General features: G+C 32.6%; 3 protein-coding genes across 3 annotated transcripts; 2 read left to right on the top strand and 1 right to left on the bottom strand.

The window, feature by feature from the left end:
* Positions 1 to 20: 20 nt before the first annotated feature.
* LOC131627240 (probable glycosyltransferase At3g07620) lies at positions 21 to 1,924 on the bottom strand. The gene is made up of 4 exons (XM_058898080.1): positions 1,673 to 1,924; positions 1,343 to 1,572; positions 794 to 1,142; positions 21 to 704 (listed from the first exon to the last, which is right to left on the bottom strand). The coding sequence occupies exons 1-4, from the start codon at positions 1,829 to 1,831 to the stop codon at positions 48 to 50; spliced, it is 1,395 nt and encodes a 464-aa protein (XP_058754063.1). The 5' UTR covers positions 1,832 to 1,924; the 3' UTR covers positions 21 to 47.
* A 9,744-nt stretch (positions 1,925 to 11,668) lies between these two features.
* On the top strand, positions 11,669 to 13,227 carry LOC131627205 (uncharacterized). Its single transcript, XM_058898047.1, has 3 exons — positions 11,669 to 11,807; positions 11,884 to 11,962; positions 12,860 to 13,227. Exons 1-3 carry the CDS (start codon positions 11,764 to 11,766, stop codon positions 13,088 to 13,090), a joined length of 354 nt encoding a protein of 117 aa, XP_058754030.1. The 5' UTR covers positions 11,669 to 11,763; the 3' UTR covers positions 13,091 to 13,227.
* Positions 13,228 to 15,600: 2,373 nt separating this feature from the next.
* LOC131627239 (uncharacterized) lies at positions 15,601 to 24,953 on the top strand. The gene is made up of 18 exons (XM_058898079.1): positions 15,601 to 15,750; positions 16,222 to 16,294; positions 18,594 to 18,637; positions 19,326 to 19,368; positions 19,449 to 19,667; positions 19,782 to 19,904; positions 20,573 to 20,650; positions 21,468 to 21,512; positions 21,611 to 21,690; positions 21,793 to 21,857; positions 21,946 to 22,012; positions 22,161 to 22,274; positions 23,445 to 23,518; positions 23,853 to 23,950; positions 24,080 to 24,139; positions 24,222 to 24,290; positions 24,369 to 24,422; positions 24,650 to 24,953. Exons 1-18 carry the CDS (start codon positions 15,656 to 15,658, stop codon positions 24,716 to 24,718), a joined length of 1,470 nt encoding a protein of 489 aa, XP_058754062.1. The 5' UTR covers positions 15,601 to 15,655; the 3' UTR covers positions 24,719 to 24,953.

The following is a 24,953-nucleotide window of genomic DNA, read 5'->3' as shown; positions in this document are numbered from 1 at the left end:
GTTTAAATTGTAAAACCGAATTTCGAAATGCCAATAGTGAACATTACTTATTTCAGAAGTACATTCAATCTCCTAAGCCATATGGAATGAATAATCATATGGAATACATCGTATCGCTTCGGAGGATCATTCACTACAAAATGTCTTTGCACTTTCTTAACACCCTCATACAATTTCATATATTTCTCATCAGATATACCCAACAAAATCTCCTTAAGCTTAGGAATTTCACTAACTTCAATCTGAAGAGAGAATGAATCCCAATTCAGAACATCACTAAAAGGAAGAACATATTGTTGTGATATTATAATAGGCACACACTCTGCATAAATTGCCTCAACAATTCTTGGACTAGCCACTTCATAACCACTTGGACAAATACAGAATTTACTCTTCTTCATTGTTTCATGGTATGAAACATTCTCAGGAAGTTTTTCATAAACTAAAACATCCTTGTCTTTGTTCTCCCAATGCTGGAAAATCATTGGTCTGATTTTGCCATGCATTCTTCCTGCAAAGAAAGCCAAAACCGTTCTGTTTTGCGACGGATAGCCACCAAGTAAACCTTTTGTTTCTCCTAATAAGTTGATTTCAGGAAAAGACGCGTCTTTCTTCGGATTGAAATGCTCCGAGATATTCGCGTTGCATAGTACTCGAATTGCAACGAAATATAATTCCTTAACATACCACGTCGCTCTTGGTCCCTGCGCACAACAATGTAAATATCAGTCTAAAAAAACACGAATAAGCCGAAAATGTGATTGCGTGCAATTAGTGACCAAATCGAAATTACCCAATCATGACAAGAAAGCATGAAATGATCAGCTCCATAACTTCGATTCCAATATGCATATTTGTGTGATATGATATCAACATAATCACCAATAGTTCTTCCCAAAACAGCTTTATCACGAATAACCGGATGAAAGAGATGTTGAATGATCATAACAACGCTAAACGGTAGAAAAAAGACATGAGCTTCATTTGGATTCTGAGTTCTAAACACAGTATTGCTTTCCAATAAGTTGATAAATATTCCTTCCATTGAATATATATTCTTGCAAGGACCATAATGAAAAAGAGGAGGCTCTCCTTCTTCATACACATAGATTCTAAATAGCTTCTCCATCAAATGGTAACTCCTATAACAATTCAAAACAATGAAATTTTAAAGTTTGAAAAAATCAAAGCTAAACGCCTTTGATATTATTAATAAAATGAATGTCTTTAAAGGAACGCAAACCAGATTACCGCACACCGCACAGAATCTAAAATTTGTCACGATTAAACTGTTATTTAACAGAGATGAAAATTTGAGACATCTCTGTTGATAAAATCATACCTATGAAAAGCGAAAGCATTTCTGTAAATGTCTCCTTGTGGAACATAATCATGAGAATCCTCAATAGGAACAATGTCATTGGTTTTCAACAATGCTTGTTTTATCAAAGCTCTTGCTTTTGCAAGACTTGCTTCAACTTTCTTCAAATTTTCATCTCCTTGTATTGATATTCTTTTAGACAATTTGTGCAATTCTCTATTATAGGACATTGTCTCGTGTCTTCCCTCATGCTACATGGTACAAAAACAAAAACATCAATCCAAAACCTTAATCAACCTTAAACTATAGGTGCACAAAACAAAATTGCATGCATAAGATTATTGTTGATACCTTGTATGAAGAAAGGATTGATCCTAAATGTTTCTTATGAAGCCTTTGATAATTCAACTTTGACACCCATTTAAAACCCTTAAATGAATCAATGCTAAATAACACCAAAAAGATAGAAAATGCAAGTAGACTCAATTTTATTTTGTTGAAATGCCACATTTTCTCAGAACTCAATATGGATTCATTGCCATATCTCTCGTTTCATTCTTTGACGAAGTCTTTTTTTGTGGAAAGATAATGTATAATGTGAATTTTCCTAATTTTTTCCATGTGGCTAGAGCACAATATAGTCTAATAAAGTGTATATAAAGTCATTTATCTACAAAAAGACAAAAGATAAATTAAATTTGAGTTTGACTTGTAACCAAAAAAAACTTTTGATTCTGATTTCACCGAGTAAAATTTGGGACCATCTGAGGCAATAAAGTTTGGTGAATTGAGATTAGAAAAGTTTGCATGATAATTCTTAGTTCATTACTTTACTTATTTGGTAGATAATCTAAAACCAGCTTTATAAATAATTGAAGTAGAACTTAATCAATTTAGTCAATCATGGAATCCAATTCATTTAATCTTCTAACTTTTTTTAGCATTTAAGAAAAATGTAACTCTTTCTTTTGAGGAAATGTAGCTAGTATCTTCTAGCAAAAAAAAGAAAAAGAAATGTAGCTAGTATCTTCTCAATAAATTTGCATTAATTTATTTCTTTCATAAGAAAAAAGAAAAAAGTGAATTTGCTTTTATTTATTTATTTATTTATTTTAATAATAATAATACTAATACAAAATTTAAATAAGTCATAAATATCCGAATAAACTAAATATATGAATTTCAACTGTATTCAACATTTTTTTAATTTTTTTAATATTAATTATTATATCTTTTAAAATAAATTAATACTTTTTCAAAATATTAGCTTTATTTTAGTTTTTTCTACTAAATAAGCATAAATATATTGAAAAAGAAGATAAATAAATCTAGAAAAAGCAGTCTTAGTCTATTTTTTTTACGTTAATCTTGGCCAATACCAACTCAAAAGAAAATAAATCTAAAAAAACAATCATAGTCTATTCTTTTTTACATAATATTGCCCATTACTCAAATGTACTAAATAAAAAATTGTAAAGGAAGTAGATGTAAATTGACCATAAATATTCAATGGAGTTGAAATGCATATTAAGCTTTAATAGTTGTGCTTAGCCAAAGCCCTGATTAGGAGGAAAAGAATGATTGTTGTGTTGAATGAAATATATAACAAATGAATTGGGACCTGTGGAATACTCCCTCCATTTTTTATCGTAAGTCGTTTTAGATTTTTTATACCGTTTAAGAAAAATAATAATTGTTGTATGAAAATAAGAAATTATGAAGATTTTTACTAAATTATCCTTCATTAATGATATATGGAAGATAAATTTATATAATTGAAAGGAGAGAGAATAATAAATATTTAAGGATATAATAGGAAAAATATCATTAATTATTCATTGGAATTATAAAGCGACTTATATTTAAATACAATTTTTTTTTTCTAAAACGACTTATAATAAAAACGGAGGGAGTAATATTTTAGAGTGATCATCTTAGTAGCATTCAATAAAGGTTATCCACACCAAAAATATTTTCATAAATTTATTTTGGATTCATCTCCTAGTAATTAACCACTAAGTTTAGTTACTTATAGTATTGAATTTAGGTTTCACACCATACCAAATTGATGACTAAACATGATAACTAATGATCTCTAAAGGTCTCAAAACTCGTCTTTTATCTGGTTTCTTCACTGGTCAACATGTCACAACCTAGCTTTATGGTTGATGCCTCATTGAGCCACATTAAATATCTAATACATAATCCATAGTTGGATTAGGGGTATGTAAAAATATGATTAACTGAATCATATACTAACCAAATTGCATTGAAAAAAACAATTTGAACTATTTAGATCATTAATAAACTAAATAAAAAATTATAAACAATTCAGTTATCTAAATATAAGTTAAAGACCAGTTTAAACCGTTAAATAACTATTTTAAAAAATAATTATTTAAATAAAAAATAGATTTCTTTTTTAAATTTAAAAATAATTTTTTTCTGAAAATTTAAAAAACTAAAAGTAAAAAATATATATTTCTAAAAGTATAAAAAATAATAATTTATGTATAATAGGCCCTAAGAAGGTGCTCTTTATTATACCGTTATAATTTCGATTGAGCTTTTTCCTTAAGTGACTAATATATATACACACTGAATCAGAATCGTAAAAGTAGAACTTTTAATACCTTAGAATTCGAAATTAGTAAAACATAACATAACACCGACTAGTTGATGTTATGTTAATAACTTTATTTAGAGAGAGTTTAATTCTATACAAAACTAATCTTACGTCATGATATTTATTGGCTATTACAGCCGCAGTCATAGACTAAATATTTTAACACAATACCACCAAAATCAATAAATTATGTAATATTTGTTATAGAAAATTAAAAAAATAACTGAAAAATAAAATATATATTTTCTTATAAAAATAAAAAATATATTTTTTTCTTGATTTAAAAAAAAAAAGAAAACTAGAAATAATAAAAGTTATTTTTTAGAAAATAAAAGTTATCTTTTTTCAAAAAAAAAAATCTGTAAATAATTTTTTCCTTAAAATTAAAAAATTTCTTTTTAAAATTTTTATTTTATTTCCAAAAAGAATTGGAAAAAATTGGTTCTAAAAGAGTTATAAATATAAAACCAGTATATTTTATGAATACAAACCGATTATAAACCAATTTATAAAAATAAACTGGTTCTAAATTAGTTTTAAACTAAACTTATATTGTTTTAGCAATTAATTGGTTTGTTATTAAAGTTGTTATTGAAAAATGAACCGAACCATTAATATGATTTGCTCCAGTGCAGTTCATGAACCAAGAATACTCCTACATTAGACTCAGGTCTGAATACTTTTTCCAGAATACAATCACCACACAATCACCACTTTCCTTTTGTTAACATCTCCGCTCCAAAAAAAGTTTCTAATGGCCATCTCAAGGGTTCAGAGGAGTGAGGTGGCCCAACAGTAGACACTAATTGAGCGAGTTAACATGTTGTGAACAAAATATTGAAACAAAAGTGTTCCACATGCTATACATAGATATGAAACTTTTCATACAGTCAGTTCGAAAATTATTTTGTCAGCTATTCGTCGGAGATGTCGTGATATAACTTTATCTAAGAGATTAATTGCCTGAGATGCTAAGAAAATGCAATTTTTTATGTTCCTCTCTCTAATAAAATCTTTCTTCTTCTTTAAAATCAGAGATGGCATGACATGAGTCAATCTATCTGCCATGATCTTGGAAATGATCATGAACTTAAAATTAGCCAAATTAATTGTTGTTTATCAATTTTGAAAAAATTGCCAGTGAGAAATTATCGGGTCGTGTTGCGGATTAGGTCTCTCTAAAACGTTTTGTGACACTGTCTAAAGTTGTACAAAACAATCAGTCAACCACGCTGCTTCCAAGATAAAACAAGTAAGTTCTATACAATACAATTATTACTTGCACGGTAAATAATCTGTCGAGAAGTACACTCTTTGATGGTAAAAAAACCATTTGAATATGGTATAAATATCAATCGTAGTATTGGATATAACAATCAATCGTAATAATTTCTCAAACCAAGAGAAATTCTAATAATTCTCCAAAGAAATTCCAATAATGGTCATTTGACCACTCAAAAATGATTTCTCAAACAAAGAGAAATTTGAATAGTTCTCTAAAGAGAATCCAAAAATTGCGCTTGATAATTTTTCAACTAAAACAAGGAGAAATTAACATAATTCTCTATAGAGAATAGAGAATTCAAGAAAGCACTCAAAAAATTCAACGGGTAAAAAGAAAGGGGGAGAAATTAGTGTTTTGACAATTTGAAAGACGCAAAATTAAGAGAGTGAGAAAGGAAAAATTCGATAAGTTTTTGGTGTATTTTAGAATGAAACAAGGAATTTCCTTATATAATAAAGAGAGATAGCTAAGATATCACACCTAAGTAATATGAGACTAAGGAGTTTTTTCAACCAACACACAATGTTTGACTTAAAGAACTTTTTGAAATTCATCTTCATATATTGGAATATTTAGGGATGGCAAGCTGACCCAAACCCGCAGAGCCCACTCGCACCCGAATCCGAGTCAAGGTGGAGAAAACCCGAGTTTATTGAGTTTGGGTTTGGATGCCACCTGATATTTCGGGTGCGGGTTTGGGTAGTGTGAAACCCAAACCCGAAATCACACCCACTTTTAAATATATAATATATATATATATATATATATATATATATATATATATATATATATATATATATATATATATATATATATATTATATACATACTTATATATATTATGGAAAGTTGTAGGAAAATTGAATTTTATGTATTTTATTGCGGGTTCGGGTTTGGGTGAAAAAACTCGAACCCAACGGGTGTGGGTGTTATTTAGCCACCCGAACAGCCTTTGGGTTCGGGCTCGGGTGCGGGTTTGGGTAGTGTGAAACTCGCACCCAACCCGACCCGATGTCATCCTTAGGAATATTGATATATTGTTCCAATAATCCCCCACTTGAATTTAAAAAAGTGTTTCAGAAGTAACGTCAAACATTTTTTAGATTGTGCATAAACAAATGAGTCTACGACTTGAACCTTTGCGTAGCAAGTAGGATTTCGATTCAACAAAAGTGGCTCAATTGTCTTGAACTCTATATCAGACATCAAACCCACACACAACCTTTTCTTAAGGTGTTTTCTAATAACTCGTGCTTTAATGACCCAACACATGTATCCCAATTTAGTGAAGGCTCTAGGAATTCTGCCTCGAAATTCCATAGGAACCAACCTAAGTTCCACAATCACATAGGTGGGTCTATCTATCAAGAGTACTCTTGTAGCCGGGGTACTCCCTCATACAGAGTATATAACTCATTAAGAGTTTCTATTATCTCATCCTCTTATTATAACACCACATTGAAATATTTAGTCATTGTGTATTTGTTTGTCAATTATATTGGCATAATTAAGGGTATGTAGTAAGGGTGAGCGTGAGGATTTGGTTTTAAAGGATTAATTTTAAATAAAAATCTTAGAATAATATTATAATGATAATATAGTGAATAATAGTATATTATTATTATTAACATTATTAGTAAATTTATTATTAATATTATTAATAGAATTAAGGAAAATGAAAATATATTAGGGAGAAGTTAGAAGGGATTGAGGGAGAATAGAGAACACGTGAAAAGAGAAATAGAGAGAAGGAAGAAGATCTAGGGCAAGAGGGAGACTAAGGAATTATGCCATTCTTGAAGGTTCAAGCTCAAAACTAAGGTAGGGGGAATGGGTAATGGTGATTTAACATAAGACGGTAGTGAGAGTTTCTCCCCTCTTAAGATTTTGAGATTATATTTGAATTCTGAAATTATATGTGTTAATGTAAGTGATTGTATGTTGATAGAGAATAGACTCGTAATTTGAATTCGTGTTTTGATCTGGAAAAATTAGAGTTTTGGGGTGAATGGGGAATGGTTTCGTAATTGAAAATTATGCAAAAATTGGCTCTGCGCAGGAGAAACCAGTTTCCAGTTTTGAGGAAACCTATTTCTTGAGTGAAAATTGGGGTTTTTGGGCTACTAGAAGTGCAGAAACTAGTTTCCAGTTTTGAGGAAACTGGTTTCTAGTTTTGAGGAAACCGATTTCCACCGAGTCGGACAGAAATATTTTTGAACTTCAAAAATTCATAACTTGAGTTGTGAATATCCGAATGACGCACCGTTCCCATAATTAATCATATTTAGTTCACATATCACTACGATGTCTCTTAATCTTTTTACTAAATTGAATTTCAATTTCTTTCACAAAATTCTTAATCATAGCAATTTCAAAATAATATCATTCTTAGTGATTGTGTACAAATCTATTCCAATAGACTAACTAAACCTTGTTTTTATCAGAAGAAAACCATAAACAAGATTTTATAGTTTCTGAAGTATGCATGAAATCCTTCAAGATTAAAGTCTTTTCAGAGGTGGACTATGTTCCACTTCTCTAATACAGACAACTTTAGTGGTGTGAGCTACTCCCAACAACAATTTCATTTCCGTGTATATTTTGAACATTGCAGGATCATAACATACATGACGAGAGGAGCCAGTCCAACCATCAGATTCACCAATCTTGTTCATTTTAGTGATCAAAGCCATAAATTGCTCATTAGTCAGGTTAACTTATGCATTAGGGATAGCATAAGGTTTAAGCCTAATCTTACATTTTTTTAATCATATGACTTAGTTTTTCACAATTGAACCGAGAGAAAAAATTAGTGTCATTTCTTTATGGTGGTGGTTGTTTCCTAACAATTAGAGTAATTGAGGCCCTTTAAGGGCTCTCATTCTTAATTCGGTTCACAATATTGCGTATCCAATTCTTCAATCATTTGCAAAATGGCTTCAAAACTACATTGAATTTATTTTTGTTGTCGGAAACAACAAAGAATTTTTATTTTTAAACTTATCTCCAAGATTTATCTATATGCAATCTAATTTCGGCCTTTTTTAAATATCCAACATTTTTATTCATCATATGTACCTCTTGTTTCCACTGCTACATTGGTAAATCTAATGTACTCCTACATGGTATCTTTCTTCTTTTGTGTGATCCTATTGAGTATGACTATAATGGTGGATTGTCGCTTTCGAGCGGTAAACTAAGCAGTGAAGGAGTCACATAGTTCCTTCTGTGAATCTATGCTCCCGTTTGGGAGGGTTTTAAAACAGGACATAACATGTCCCTTAAGGATTAAGGCAAAGAGTTAATTACAAAAAGGGTTAATGCAAAGAGTTTGCATTTCACAGCTTATTAGGCGTGGTAATAATTCAATATGTTGTTCACATGTTTTACGTGTTCGTCTGAATCCCCTGTACCATCGTAATTTTTTAGTTTTTGGGGATTCTCAAGGCATCTCGAGATCATGCTGTCAAAAATGCGTATGCGGAACGAGATTCTATTTTACTCAAAGGATTATGTATCTACATTATGCCTTTCTCATCTCTAAGAACGGTGGGGTATGACTTCCACTTTTCCCTCCGGAGTTGGGTGGACGAGTTTGATGCTCTCTATTTCGGATTCTAAGATCTTAGGATTTCTCAATGCTGTGAAGCCGCATTTATTGGATTCGACTCCAATATGTTATAAAGATCTTGATGCATAAAGATCTCACACATGGTGCCAGTTCTTAGAGGAGCACACTATTGGTTCTCTTCAATCCTGAGTACCATGTCTGCCAAAGCTTGAAAGTTTTATTGTTGTACTAAGTTATATACATTGTTCACCATATCAGCAACTCCTTGCATGTCTAGGTTAGCTTGTAGTTGCTTAATATTTGATAGCATCTCTTGTTCATATAAAAACGATTACGAATGAGGTTGCTTCGAAGGTCGACATTGGTAAATTTGTTGCAAAGGTTGGAAAAGCTTAAGGGTTTGAAACATTCCCCAATCAAATGTCGAAAGAACAAAATCATGTATCGAAGATCACTAAAACTAAATCATCTTCTTTACTTGTTACTGAACCTTCTTCGTGAGCCATGTGGCGGCCAATCCACTACAACATTTATTGCTTCTGGCAACACTTTTTTATGCAACATGTGTAAATCGTTGCCTAAAAAAAGATTAGGCAACAATTTTTACTTGTTGCCAAAATAATTCTTGCAACACCTCACAAATGTTCCCTAAAATACATCTGGATACGATTACCAAGCCGATCCTATGATTTATATTTGGCAATAACAATTAAATGTTCTCTTAAATGCTTATGGGTACAATTTTAAGTTGTTGCATTATTTGTAATAAAAGGCTACATTTTTCAAATGCTGCATACAAACTTCAATAAAAAAAATTAAAGCTAACTTTCCCTCGCAACATCTTAATATTTTATTTAACCTTTCCTTCAAATATTATAATTTTTTAAATTTAATAATACAATATATATTTTATAAAATAAAAATTATTTTAGAAAAACTTTGAGCAAAGAAAAAAAATTCAACTTCCATCATAACGAGTGTATAAGTTTTATTCTAGACATGTGATTTTTAAAATTCTTGACAAATTATAAAAAAAAGTAACATGAAAATATTTATTATAAGAATATATAAATAATACTGTGAATTAAATAGAATCATTAATTAATTAATAATTTTTGATTATCAAACAACATAAATAATTAATATCATAAGTTATCTTTATCAATTTGTAATTAAATAAAATATATAAATTTTTAAACTTTTTAAATGATAGTATTTAATAAAAAGTGATTTTTTTTATATATACAATTAAAGTGAGAGTTAGATGGAAGTTAGATCCAGTTCTTTGTCAATTGTAAAAAACCCTCCAACGTAAAAAAAGGGTTTTCCCTAATAAACCAATAACCCTCAAAATAGTGTGTTGGATTTCTCCATGTCGTGAGGATTGGAATAATGTGTTTGATTTATAACGAGGGAAGCCAAACCCTTGGCGGCGGGCGTTGATTTCTCCGTTGATAAACTCTGCGAATGTGGTTAGGGTATCTTCCACTTTTCCCTCCGGAGTTGGGTGGACGAGTTCGATGCTCTCTATTTCGGTTAGGATTCAGAGATCTTGGGATTTCTCAATGCTGTAAAGCCGCATCTATTGGAGTCTACTCCAATATGTTATAAAGATCTTGATGCATAAAGATCTCTCACACATGGTGCCAGTTCTTAGAGGAGCACGCTACTGGTTCTCTTCAATCATGAGTACCATGTCTGCCAAGGCTTGAAAGTTTTATTGTTGTATTAATTTGAGAGCATCTCTTGTTCATGTAAAAACGATTACGAATGAGGTTGCTTTGAAGGTCGACATTAGTAAAGTTGTTGCAAAGGTTGGAAAAAGTTAAGGATTTAAAACATTCCCCAGTCAAATCTCGAAAGAACAAAATCATGACCAAAGATCACTAAAACTAAATTACTTTTTCCACTTATTACTGAATCTTCTTCATGATAGGGGGACGATCATATCAATTAAATGTTATTTTAAAATATATATTAATTTAAAATTCAAAGTTGAAAACTTCATTAAATGAATTATCTATCTTGAAAATAACATCTTGTATGTCTAAAATATCTCCCAAAGTATCTCAACAGTCTTAAGTGAAGGACAAAAAAAAAATTAGCATAGAAAAAAACATACTCCCTCCGTCTCATAATAAGTGTCCCATTTGAGTAATGCGCGGTTTTTAAGAAAATGATTGGATGTGTTGGTTTTAGTAAAAAAGTTAATGTCATTTACTAGAATACCCCTATCAATAGTAGTTGAATAACGTGAAAGTTAATAAATAGGGGTATAATAGTGGAAAAATAATAATGATTGATGCATTGGAATTGTAAAAGGACAATTAATTTGAGACAAGGAAAAACTACAAATGGGACACTTATTATGAGACGGAGGGAGTACATAGTACAAAAAAAATTGATCGCCATATATAATTGTCTCAAGTGGTTGAAAAATTAATACGCTGTGTTTTACTCTTGGAATCTTTGGTTCCAATCGTACATTAGCTCATAAAACACTTCAACTGAAATATAGAGTAAGAAAAAAAGCATGATGATCTGAATTCAATCACGTGAAAGAAATGGAAACACAAAAAAGACATAACACATTGAGTGTGGTTACACAAAGAAAGCAAAATTTCCAATTTAAGCAATTCCCACTTTGTTAAAGAGCAAGCAAATTTAGCTGCAAAGAAATAGAAGGCACGTGAAAATACTCACATTGAGTTACTGTGTGTGGTGTTAATTAATGAGAGAGCTACATTGCTATACAAATGTTTTTCTCATGTGTAACTCATTTCCCACGTGCCTATACTCATTTAATTCAACTTGCTCCAACACCTATATATACACTTTTCAAGTCTAGGTCTCATGCATTAATATACTCATGCATGTGTCCTCCTAAATATCTTGTGTTCTCCACTATGTAGTTTTTCTCATATTGTCAATATAAGAAGCTAGTACTACATTGGAATTACAATGAAGAGAAGTTGTTATTTCAATACATTATCTCAAAAATCAATGTAAGTGATTTAAAGTTTTTGCTTTGTTATCGTCTTCGTTTATCGTGTCATTTTTTCTCTATTTGAAATTTTGTAGGAATGAAGAGTCGAAAATAATCAAACAACTTGTTGTCATTCGTCATGAATTTCACAAATTTGACAATAAAGAATTTCAGGTAATATATAGATAGATAGACATGTTTTAATATTGGAGAAATTCTTAGGTAGACACAACTCTAAGAAATAGTTTTACATATAATCAATCATAAAATTTTAATTAATTAAAAAATAAAATTTTAATTTTCTCTCTCCTTCATAATCACAACAACCCATGAATCCAATTAAAAAAGAAATTTAAATTTAAATAAAAAATTTAAATTTTCTCTCTTCTTTATAATGAGTTGTCTTATTTCTATTGGTTGTGACTAAGAAAAATGTTTTATGTCCGTGTCCAAGGCCGGCCATCTTCAGGCGCAACATGCCCTGTAGCGCCGGGCCCAATATTCCAAAGGCCCCTTTTTTTTAACTACATATAGTATACAAACATTTAATGGAAAATTCAAACCAAAACATGTTGCTAGTTTCCAATATCCAAACAATTAATGGAAAATATTTATATAGTAGTATTACTTCATATTTAATAATCATTCAATTAGAAGGCAATTTGATTAGAATGGAAGAGAAAATTATAAAGCATTATAATATTATATAAAATGAATCGACACAAACTATTAAAAACGAAAAAATAATTATTACAATACATATATTTTCATTGGATGTGGAAACGACGGCAACTAATAGATGCAAGTGAAAAAACAAAATTGCATTTTGTTGTTGAACAAAATAATATTGTTTGGAGGAAGACTCTTTTTTAAGCAGTAAAATAAAAAATTGTATGAAATATATTTTATATTTTTGGTATGTCACATTTAATTATTGAATGTATTTTTTTAGGTCTATTTTTTAAATTAGAACAGGGTCTCTGGTTTGATTGGGCCGGCCCTGTCCGTGTCCATGCAAAAATTCATCTTAATATTGTATAATTTTTTATTATCGGATGAAATTCTTTGCAGGCTAGAATGGTAATATGGTTGGCAAATCAAGAAATGAAAGGAAAGAATGGTAGGGAAAAAATTCCTCCAACACTATCACTTTCATTGCAACCTCAAGTGTTATTAATGCATGCTTCACATGGCTTTTCCATAAAGCAGTCACTTCAAATTTTCCTTCAGAAGAGAAAGAGAAGGATTCAAAGTCACGCCTCTATTGTAACGTGTCGTGATAGTAATAGTGCTACAAATTAGTGAAGTGATTGGAATCAATTCATGTGTTCATAATTTGTAGGCTATAATTGAAGCCTATGAGTGTGTGTATTTTAGTATATTTTTAATTGATGTAGCCATGACTAGATGGTGACAATTAATGCACGTTTTTTATTTTTAGTATGAATGAAGAATATTAACGCTTTCAGTCTACTACTAGAATCTAGAGCAATGATGCATATGTGCAAAATGTGGATCCGTCGCATTCAATATATTTTTATATATGACTTTGAAAAAGTAGAAAAAAAATTGATACAAAATTGGTATGATCGTTAAGAGCAAAGACATGCAACGTGGGTGAAATGTTTGATAATTCATGGCAAAAAAAATATAAAATTCTTACAAAAGACATAACAATAAAATGTGTTTTGTATGGCTTTGGATAGTCTCTTTTTATACATCTCTCTCCTTTAATCAAATAAGTGTAATAATAGTAAATATTAGAGAGAAATAGAGGAAGGAGAAAATCCAATCCCATTTTGTATTCATAAATTAACTTTTCTCTAAATATGAGAAATTCATTCGGTTCCGATATGAAAATCAAGTTCATTATCAATGACGATTGACCTTTGGACACTTCCTTGAATACCAAGGTGGGCGTAGCATGTGTAAATAATATTTTTAATGGGGAATACTCATCCCAATTTATAGTGTGTTTGTATACCACCATGACAAGTTATAACTGTCTCTAAAATTTGGAGATAAATATTCGAATGCACCTTTTTTACATACATGTCAGCTTAAATTGTCAAGACACCTTTATTTTGTTAAAAGTTAGTCCATAGATACATCTCCGTATCAATATTAGGGTGAGTTTAAAGATGCATTTCTGTAACAACCCTTAACTTAATATTTAGTGAATTTTTTTGGAGATGCATCTCTGAAATATGTTTGGTTAGGTCAAACCATAAACAATTAGAAACAATGGCAGAATGTTGGAAAAACAACATAAATTAACATCAAAACACTTAATATTACATAGGTAATCATTAACATAAATTTAACATTACATTTCATTACAAACAGGTGGTTCAGGACGTTGCAACATCCTTAGAATATATTAGGTCAATCTTGCAATCGCCGCATCCACTTCACTCTTCGATTTTCTGAATATCACAAGAGATTTTCTAGAAGATGAAAATATGACGTCTCTGAGTACCATCTTTCTATAAACGCAGATAACATATGATGGTTAACTGTAACATAATCGATCTTGCACAAGTCTCTCAACCTATATAGTTGCATCATATCCTGAAACCCCTTCTCAAAAGGCTGTGGCAGACTCATAATCTTCCTTTCATGGTTAATGCATTTACAAACATCACAGTCATGCAAAAAAATAAATCATCGTCAGAAACTTCAAATATTATAACAAACACGTTTTTAAAAGAATGAATACAATTGAATTTTACCTCTCGATTCTAGACATGTCTAGCATCACGGTTCAGGTATAAAGGTAACAACGATAAGTCGGACGAGTCTCCTTTAGACCCCCTCGAGTGTCTGGGTGCCTCGGTAGGTTACACTTGTCTCCTATGGGAAAACAAAAGGGGAGATGCATAAGTCCTAGAAGTTGACGCATCCGCATCAACCAGGCTAGAATCGACCGATGCTTGTGATGATTGAGCTTTTTCCCTCCAAACTGATGTGTGATGATTAAGTTTTTTCCCTTCGAACCGATATATATATATATTGCACAACTCTGTCGTGCCTTAATCTATCTTACTTATGAGCCATAATGTTTATAATTTAACCACATAAGTATTATACATATGAAACACAATAAAGTGAAGTCAAACTATGCAAACAGAAAAAAAATCTGGAAATACATCTTCGGATTCTTGAAATCAAAACGTTGAAATAATCCGAGACATCTCCGTAGTTTTCTTCAACTCAAAATCACAAAAATGGTGAAAATGCAATTTATTCCAACATTTAAAATAATGCATTAATCATTTAAACTACCTACCACACACATCTCATTTAAATAACTTTTTTAAACTACATATGACATAATATAATATTCAATTTCTACAAATGTATACAGAAATAAAAAAAATATATAAAAAAATAAAAAACTTATCAAATGTGAGTTTAGTTTGATGTTGAGCGAGCTTTTTGATAGATTAGATGTTGATAGTGGAAACTTTGAGAGGTTGTGAGAGTTTGTGTTTTGAGAGAATATTTTGAGAAGTGAGGAAGGAGAAGAGTCTAACGCCTTTTTATTAAAACAGTGTCGAAAAATGCATATTTATAGGCTACACAAAGATCATTTCCGTAATTATTTTTGACATTGTTTTAGAGCCTAACTCAAAAACAAATAAAGCTCGGAATGCATTTTCAAATTTAATTTTGATTTTTCACTAACATGGGGAAGCAATACTTAGGGTGCCTTAACTAATTCCCAAAATTAATTAAAGGTGGATTGGGCTTTAATTTATTAGCCCACTCAAAGATGTACGGCCCGGCCCAATAATTTAATTAGAGGCGAAAGCTGTTTCTTCTCACTCGGGGCAGTACTGGAAGACCGTGGAAGAAGAAGCAGCAATGGAAGACGCAGAGGAAGAGCAACGTCGTCGTTTGAAGCTTGAAGAAGCCCTTGAAATCCAATCCCTCAGACGCATCATTAGTGCTTATCTCAAGTATAATCACTCGTCCCTTCTCCACTCTTCAATTTTTCAACTGTATTCGTAAATTATCATGATCCATTGAATTTTGTTCGTTTGACATATTCTAGTTTCATAATACTCTTGTATATTTTTGTTTCCATCATAATATTCAAAATTCAATGTTTACGTGTTCAAAGGTGTGAGCTTTGTAGTTAAAGTTTGATTTTGTAATCACCATAGACATAGTACAAATTCAAATCCCTTTGAAACGGTTGTAAATTGTTACTTAGTGTCATAGCCAATTGGTCACTTTTCAGATAGTTAGTTGAATTTTGAAATCTATAGTAATCTGTTTTGAAATCTATAGATACACATTCACATAGTGTGATTCACTGGTTATCACTTAATACCGACTGCGCATTTCAATTATCGCGTTTCTCTATATTTTTGAATCCTAATGATAAAGTAAAAATTGAGTATTTTCTTTGCTGTTTTCTGATGCAGCTATCCTGATGCCGCAGATGAGGATGTTAGAAGATATGAGAGATCTTTTAGGAAGCTTTCGCCTGCTCATAAGGTATTTGTCTCTTCTGAATTTGCTTGATATTTCGCTATTGATGATGCTTGAGTAAGACATGTATTGTTATTTCTAGGTTCTTTTAGAATAATGATATAGAGAAAACTTATATACAGTTATGTAGGTCCTGTTAAGACTGTTCACCTTTTATATTGATAGGACATGTAAGCATCAAATTTTATGAAATTTAATGTCGTCTACCATTTCTTTTAAGACTCGTCATGTTTGACTTATGAATGAATCGTTCTCGATTCCCAATTTATCACTTTGAGGGGTGAAGTTTGATATATAGGTTCCATTAGCATTCATGCTTGCTTCGACTTCTCAAAAAAAACCATCATGTGGGTCAGCCTCCATGTTTGCAAGTTTGCAGCCCCCCACTGTAGTACTCCTAGGAAACCATGAACAGTCAAAACACCATCACTAACCTTTGACCAGTACCGCTATAGTCACCTTAAGAGACTCACACTCACAGATTGAATGTCTTCTTCCAACACCAATACGAGTCTCACAACCTCCCCTCGACTCTTGCAAGATCAGTGTTGTCAATGGCGGATGGCGGAGAGCCAAAATCCTGCTATACCGCCCAATTTGCGGTGCCATTATAGTGGATTATGGCGAAAAAATCCGCAATATTGGCCGATATCGTTACCATTGCGGCGAGCCCAAAAACCTCCATGTATATTAGCCATAGCGTCGCCATGACCGCAATTTGATAACACTGCGCTAGATATCCCTTACACCTACTAATTGTTTGAAAAAATATTGTAACCAGACATTGTCGCCCGCACCAACTACCCTGTTCTCCGCCTCTTATGTCATTGGTAAGTCAGTAACATCAAACTTGCTAGACAAGTTTTCAGAGCTTTGCCGCTCGCACCAACTATCCTGTTCTCCACCTCTTATGTCACCAGTAAGTCGGTACCATCAAACTTGCCAGACAAGTTTTCAAAGCTATGCCAGTTGCCATCCACCATGTTGTCACATGCCGCTCTCAAACTGTCTTTTTTTTCTTAGTCTTACGGAATACTGATGGTGTCGTATGAGATGGAACCACTGGGCCATGTGTGCTGTTGTTATAGGAGAACAGTTCCATCTGGATGTAGGGTAGTGTTATCACATTGTGGCGCCATGGCCGCTATGGCTGATATACATGGCGGTTTTTGGGCTCGCCGCAATGGTAAATATCGTCCGCTATTGCAGATTTTTCCGCCATAATCTGCAATAACGGCGCCACAAATCGGCTGGTATGGCGGGATTTTGGCTTTCCGCAATGGACCGCCATCCGCCATGAACAACACTGATGTAGGGTACTGGACCTAAGTTTCGTCCTAGTGATATACCTCAGTGTTCTGTTAATTCTGACTTTTTTGGGTCTTCCTAAGCTTGAGCAAGATATGTTCTTTTGGTCAATTCAGACCGTAGAATTGAACTTTTTGAACTCATACCCGTTACTGTTTGACATAAAGATACAAAACAGGAAGGGCATGAAAATTTGAAACTGCCTTATGGATCTCACCTTGCCTGGGTTGCCACTTGCTCTTATTCTTTTTGCATTAGAATGACTGGTTATTGGCACGACTTGGTAAATAGACGAGTTGGAACTTGCTTTTATACCATTTATTTATAAATAAGGAGAGTATGGCCGAAATTATGTGGCAAATCAGTCTACGATAGCATAAATTCATTCTATATACATGATTTATTAGAGGAACTGGACCTAAGTTTCGTCCATGTGATCTACCTCAGTGTTCTGTTACTTCTGACTTTTTTGGGTCTTCCTAAGCTTGAGCAAGATATGTTCTTTTGGTCAATTCAGACTGTAGAATTGAACTTTTTGAACTCATACCCGTTACTGTTTGACATAAAGATACAAAACAGGAAGGGCATAAAATTTGAAACTGCCTTATGGATCTCACCTTGCCTGGGTTGCCACTTGCTCTTATTCTTTTTGCATTAGAATGACTGGTTATCGGCACGACTTGGTAAATAGACGAGTTGGAACTTGCTTTTATACCATTTATTTATAAATAAGGAGAGTATGGCCGAAATTATGTGGCAAATCAGTCTACGATAGCATAAATTCATTCTATATACATGATTTATTAGAGGAATTATTATATTAAATCTTATTTAGCTCCTACATTAAAGCATTAATTGACTATACAATGTCTACTGTCTAATAGTTTAATCAACATAGTTTCTATCTGTTCTTTTTTTGTTTATACATTGTTTCTAGGAGTTTCTGTTAATTCTTTTGTTCCCCTGTTTATTGTACCTTTTTATTGTGTGTTTGTAGGATTTGCTATCCCACTATCCTTTAAAGTTTGAAAAATTACGCAGGTACATTTTCTTAATCTTTTTCAATACTTCTTAGCTTTTCTCTTTTTCTAATCTTATATTTTGAAGTTAAAATGCCGAGATACTTCTAAGTTGATGCTGATGGCACTTAGAACAGGGGATGAATTGGACTTGTTGCTGTATGGTTAACTTTGATTCTTCATCATAAAACCACATATGGAGAATTTAGTGGTTGAAGCCTTTGAAAGTGCATATAAATAAGCTGTTTTAAGCTTTTAGCTTTTGTAGAAAGAAAAGCTTCTCTCATATCATGTTTTGAATGTTGCAAAATGTTAAGTGACACACCAATATAGTATTATTCTGAAAATGTTCAGGTTAATTGTATTAGAATTTATATTATATTTATATAAATATAATTAATTGTATATTTGTATCTTTGTATTTATTGCATTCATTTTATAAACATAAATAGAGTCTGAACTATAGTCAAAACACTGGGTTTTCAGCATATGCTGATATGCATATACACTCTAGTATTTTATGGTGTAGATGGAGGCAGCTGTAAAAATCTGGTCATGTGGCATCGGTGGACCTGTTTTCCTCTTATGATATAATGGATCATTTGATGTTTTACTTAATAATAGAGAGGCCGAGAATGATTGAAAAATGGAAATTTAACTCGGTTTCGAATCTCCGAAATTTATGGTTTTTGGTGCCTTCTGTTGCGCAGGTGTATATCAATGAACTCTCATTTCATATTCGGCATGCTTCAGGTGCAAACCTATTCTTTCTGTGGCTTGCTCTCTTTTTATGTTATGGTAATACTTGACGTAGACATGATGAACTTTTGTAGGCATTTGAACCTCCACTTGATATGAGCCAGGACATAGATTTAAGTGCAGATCAACATCCTGAATATGCCCAAAAAGATCATTTAGTCCATGAAGGGATTAATTCTTGTTCATGTGAATCGGCCCCGTTGAGGATAACATGTTCTGTTTCTAATCGACATGGTTGTGTGGAAGGAAGCAATGATTCATGCAGATCATCAGTACTGGGGCATCCCAATGAGGTTTCTTCTGCATTCACGACTCTAATTTATTAGTTTAGTACATGGACTGTGATGTTTTCTTGGCTCTATTATTGTTTTTTTCATTTAGAAATTTGACTCTGTAGATAACGACAGGAGGTGAAAATTGAGAGTCACCATCAGTCAAATACTGGTAATGGTAGCCATCCTTCAAACATGTTACATTCTAAAGAGACTAGTGAATGTGGTGGAAGTGCTATTGCTGATTCCAATGGAAATGTAATTTCTTCTTGTCTGTGTCATTGTCAATTTTTCAGAGTAATTGGATAACTTTACTGGTGGTGATATCTTCCTTCACTATGGCACCGCAGGACTTTTTTTTCTTTCAAAATTAATATTCATTTGTTCCCCCTCACCCCTAGAAATGTCTAGGAATGGCATGATGAGACCTTGTTGCTTACAGAATTTTAGTGCATGTTGGTTATTATGGCCTGTTGTTTTATGGAGGAGATGAAGGAGTTCCTATAAATGTATCTGCTTTCTTCGTCTTCATTCATTCTTCTTGTGTGGCCATATCCGGGCAAAAGATAATTCATAATTTTTAGTTTGACAGCTATTATATTCCTAGACAAAAGGCTCTGACAAAGATGTCAATATATGTATCAAATTCAAATTGCTAAGCAATTTTTAGTAGAGTTGTTGATTATATGGTCATTTGGTTAAGGTTTTGGCTAAAGCAAATGGGATTGTTTAGTGTCCCTATGCACTTTTTCTCAAAGCAATGATTTACAGATTCCACTTAAACTCCATTTGAGAGCTTCCAAAATCTAAAACCGAACAGACTTTGTCTTTTAGGGTAGTTTTAATTTCTTGTAGATTATACTAATGAACGTGTTATTAATCATATACCTGCCTTTTTTTAGCCCGTGTTTCTTTGTTTATTTTAGGTCACAGACACCTCATCACAGCAAGAATGGATGGACCCATCTTTTCAGTTTAATGTTCCTTTAGTTGATGTTGAGAAGGTATATTTATGTCCAGCATCCATTCTTTCTTGTTGTCTTTTGTTTCAATGCTGACATTGGAAGGATTTTGATTTTAATGGGTAGAGGTTTTCATGGATGAATCAACGGTACAAAATAGATAATGAGTCCGTGACTGGATATCACTTGTTAAAGAAATAGAGCAGAGGATGAGAAGAACATGAATATAGACTTGACACCTAAGGTTTGAAATTGAATGCTTGAGTAGAGGCGTAGCTGACTGCAGACATGCTTTAATTCATAAATCTGCTCTTTTGTTTAGACAAAGAACTACTGTTTAGTTGACCTCTTATTTTGCAATAATCTGATAGGATGCCTAGGCATATCTAGAAGAAATTGGGGACAGAAGGGGAGATAATATGTTAGTTAACGAGGAGCACTGATATCATGGAAATTTGGTTATAATAGAGAGGGCAGGGAGAGTGAATCATTCGTTCAGAAATATTTTTAGAGTTGGTTAGGAGAGTTTTCTTTCTGCTTAGGAGCATAGTGCTCTGATTAGGAGTCTTTGACTCTGGTTTATCTTTCATTTTGTTGCTGTTAGAGCTTTTGCTCTAAATTAGTGGGTTCTATCATAAACAGGAATAGAGTTCGAGTCCTATGAGGCTTGGAACTCTTCCGCTTGTCAGCTAAACCCATAAGGGAAACTTGGATAAAAATAGAGTGTGACTGTAGCCAATTTGCCCTGTCAGTGCTTTGTGTTTGCATTATTTTGTTAGTATAAGGATTTTAGTGATGTGACGGTTCTCATATGGTTTCGCTGCTACTTACATGCAATTTATCACTCCTTTTGTCTCAGGTGCGATGTGTTATAAGAAACGTAGTTAGGGACTGGGCTGTTGAGGTACTGTTTCTGTTGCTACTTTGTTTCAAATATTCTAATTATGGTGATAATATCAAAATTTAATTTGATATCTTTCCCCCACGATTGTATTTTATTAGGGTCAAAAGGAACGTGATCAGTGCTACAAGCCTATTCTTGAAGAGCTTAACAGCTTATTTCCTAATCGCAGTAAAGAGAGGTAGACTGTAATGTTCTTAATAGTGATGGATAACGCTTATTTGGACTGAAGATTGTTTGTACAATTTTTTTTGTTGCTAAAATCATAAACTTTCTCAAACAGTCCACCTGCTTGTTTAGTTCCTGGTGCTGGACTCGGTCGGCTGGCTTTAGACATCTCATGTTTAGGTGTGTGTCGATTTCCAGGCTTACAAAGGAGTTACAAATAGATGTACTTTTGTTCAATGCCTAGCTAATGCATCTTACTATGGTGCAGGATTTATCAGTCAGGGGAATGAATTTTCATACTACATGATGATATGCTCAAGTTTTATTCTTAACCAGTAAGAACAAGGGTTTTTTATTCCTTGTTGATATTTTAATGTTACAAATTATCTATTGACCAGTCACAAAGCAAAGATCGCTCTTCTGATTTTTACGTTTTTTTCTCTTCTTTTTTGTCAATCAATTGGCTCTTTTGGATAACTTAAGCTGTGAAACTGCGGGTGAGTGGACAATACATCCCTGGATTCACAGCAATTGCAATTCACTTTCAGATAGTGACCAACTTCGTCCTGCTTCAATTCCAGATATTCATCCTGCCAGGTACATACATGGATTCTCTTAATAAAAACAAGTAGTTAAAAGGAAAGAATGAATGAAAAGAAAGGAACCATATTATGTGTTAAACAGTCTACCGTGGATATTCCCTGAAAGAAATAGGGATAGGGATTTCTTGTAAAAGAAACATCTCTTCCTCAATTTTTGCATTCTAGAGAGCCTTCCTCTTAAAAGCAAATTCTAAAAAGAAGAAAACCAGAATCATGCTAGACCTGGTTGAATGAATTTTTTTCTTCATCCTCTAATGGGTTTTCCCTTTAGTGAATCATCTTTTGCTGTCTGAAGTGTCATGATGATGAACTACTTTGTTGGTTCGCATCCTAGGGAGACGTTGGTGACAGTTTTCCAAATTAGTGATCCATGCCAAATGAAGTGTTTTTTTTTTTTTTTGGAAATAAAGTGTATAGTAGCAATTGCTAGATTGACATCCAATCTATTCTTATGCCAACTGGAATCACCGTCAATAATTTGCTGTCAGTAGTAGAAGCTCATGGAAGGAAAAGGTGCAATGATCTACGGGCTAAAGCCATGTTTGCTAATGGAAGGAAAGGGCGCAATGATCTACTGGCTAAATGTTGAATTTTCAGATGTTCCATGTTTGCTCAATAAAGATTGACAACAAAGGCAGCACACGTTATATATCTCCTTTCTCTTCTTCTATTGGTTCATAAGCAGGATAGTTTTTTTAGTTATATAAGAAATTCTTTAAAACAAAGGAGACGATGATTAGGAGAGGTAGGATAATTGCGACAAGTTTCAACATTTTTCCCCCTCAAATGATACTTTTCATTCTTCATATTTATATTTCTGCCAATTGATTTTGCTTAAATAAACTAAATTGAATTTTGCTTCTATCCAGCTAGCCTCCTAGTTTAAATTCAACAGTTTTTCTGTGAGATACTGGAAATGAGCCAAATGAAAGGCTATATGATGCACAAAAGTTTTCTTGGCCACAATATTTAATTTTGATACCTTGTCCCTTTATTAACTGCTAGGCTAAAAAACAAGACCTATTCATGTAATATTTTCCCATGATCAAATATAGAAAAAAGGGGACATGCATAGCTTGTATAAATTCTAAATCAACGATAGTTTGTTTGATATAATATATATCTTTTAATCTTACTATTGTTTTGTTACAATGTGTGAGAGCAGTGCAGGAATTACCGAAGGTTTTTCCATGTGTGGAGGTGACTTCGTTGAAGTCTACAGTGATGCAAGCCAAATAGGTAGGAGAAATTATCCTCAACTACATTTCTTTCTTATTTGTTATTTGTTATATTATATAAGTTGCTCAAAAAAGAGAACCGAAAATATTAGTCTTTTGGTTCTATTTCTTACACGTAAGCTTTGTTCTTTTTTGATCCATCATGTAAATTAAGCAAATTAAGAGCATCGCAGGATTTAAATTAAGATAAATATTAGTGAAAAGTTATTTGCATAATTAGAACTTAGACATAATAATAATAATTTCTCTTCTAGACAAACCTGTATCTAATTATCAATAATATAACACCCTATCCCTATTGTAATTTCTGACAAGGCTTTACAATGGCCGTGCAGGTGCATGGGATGCAGTTGTAACTTGTTTCTTTATTGATACTGCTCACAATATTGTTGAGTACATTGAAATTATTTCACAAATTTTGAAAGATGGAGGAGTAAGTTCTTTAATCGAAATTCAAATAGAACTAGTGTATCTCTTTTTTCCTTCTTGTCCGTTTATGCTCCTGTTGCCATTCCCATTTCAATATTGACCTTCATATTAAATGAACTTGACACCGTGACAGGTTTGGATAAATTTGGGCCCTCTTCTTTATCACTTCGCTGATACGTATGGACAAGATGATGTAAGATTCTTTTCCCATACAATAGCAATAGCACCATCCTATGTGTGATCTCTGTATTATCTAATTTGTAATTTGTTTGTAGGAAATGTCAATTGAATTAAGTTTAGAAGATGTTAAAAGGATTGCATTGCATTATGGATTTGAGTTAGAGGTAATCTCATTTGATTTCGATAATGCCCCTTCTATTTATTCCCGCGACTAATCATATTCACATTATCTTGTCACGCAGAAAGAAAGGACCATTGAGACAACCTACACAACCAATCCTAAATCAATGATGCAAGTAAGTTTTCACTTAGATCAATGATGCAAGAAAAGAAAGTTTTCACTTGGATCAAAATTGTATAGTATTGGAAAATAGTTTGTGCTGCTACACATCACCTTATATTATATAAGAGGATGTGTTTCCTTCATAGACCATAGAAATCATAGCAAATCATTAACAATGAACATTCTGAAAACTTCTGTTTCTATTTATATTTGCTAAAAGAATTGTGACCCTCTTTGCAGAATCGTTATTTTGCTGCATTTTGGACTATGAGAAAAAAATCGGCAACAACTCAGCAGCAAGTGCCCTGAGGCGGGGAGGCATGATTATTGTGACATAAGTTAATAAATTAATTTTCTTTACTCGCCAGACTCCGTACATTTCCTTGAAGAAATGGAGAACATTCCTGCATTTGTGAAATCTTGACAATTTGGATTTTATTGGAAAGTTTAATTTGTGACATTTGGTTAAAGGAATGTATATCATGAATATTTGTTTTTGACAGTGATATGCATGCCAAGTAAGTAGTATGCATTGTTAGATACT

This window comes from Vicia villosa, unplaced genomic scaffold (assembly GCF_029867415.1).
Source record: "Vicia villosa cultivar HV-30 ecotype Madison, WI unplaced genomic scaffold, Vvil1.0 ctg.000352F_1_1_1, whole genome shotgun sequence".
Lineage (NCBI taxonomy): Eukaryota > Viridiplantae > Streptophyta > Magnoliopsida > Fabales > Fabaceae > Vicia > Vicia villosa.
Note: the sequence above shows the minus strand (reverse complement) of the source record. Positions and strands in the feature narration are given on the sequence as shown.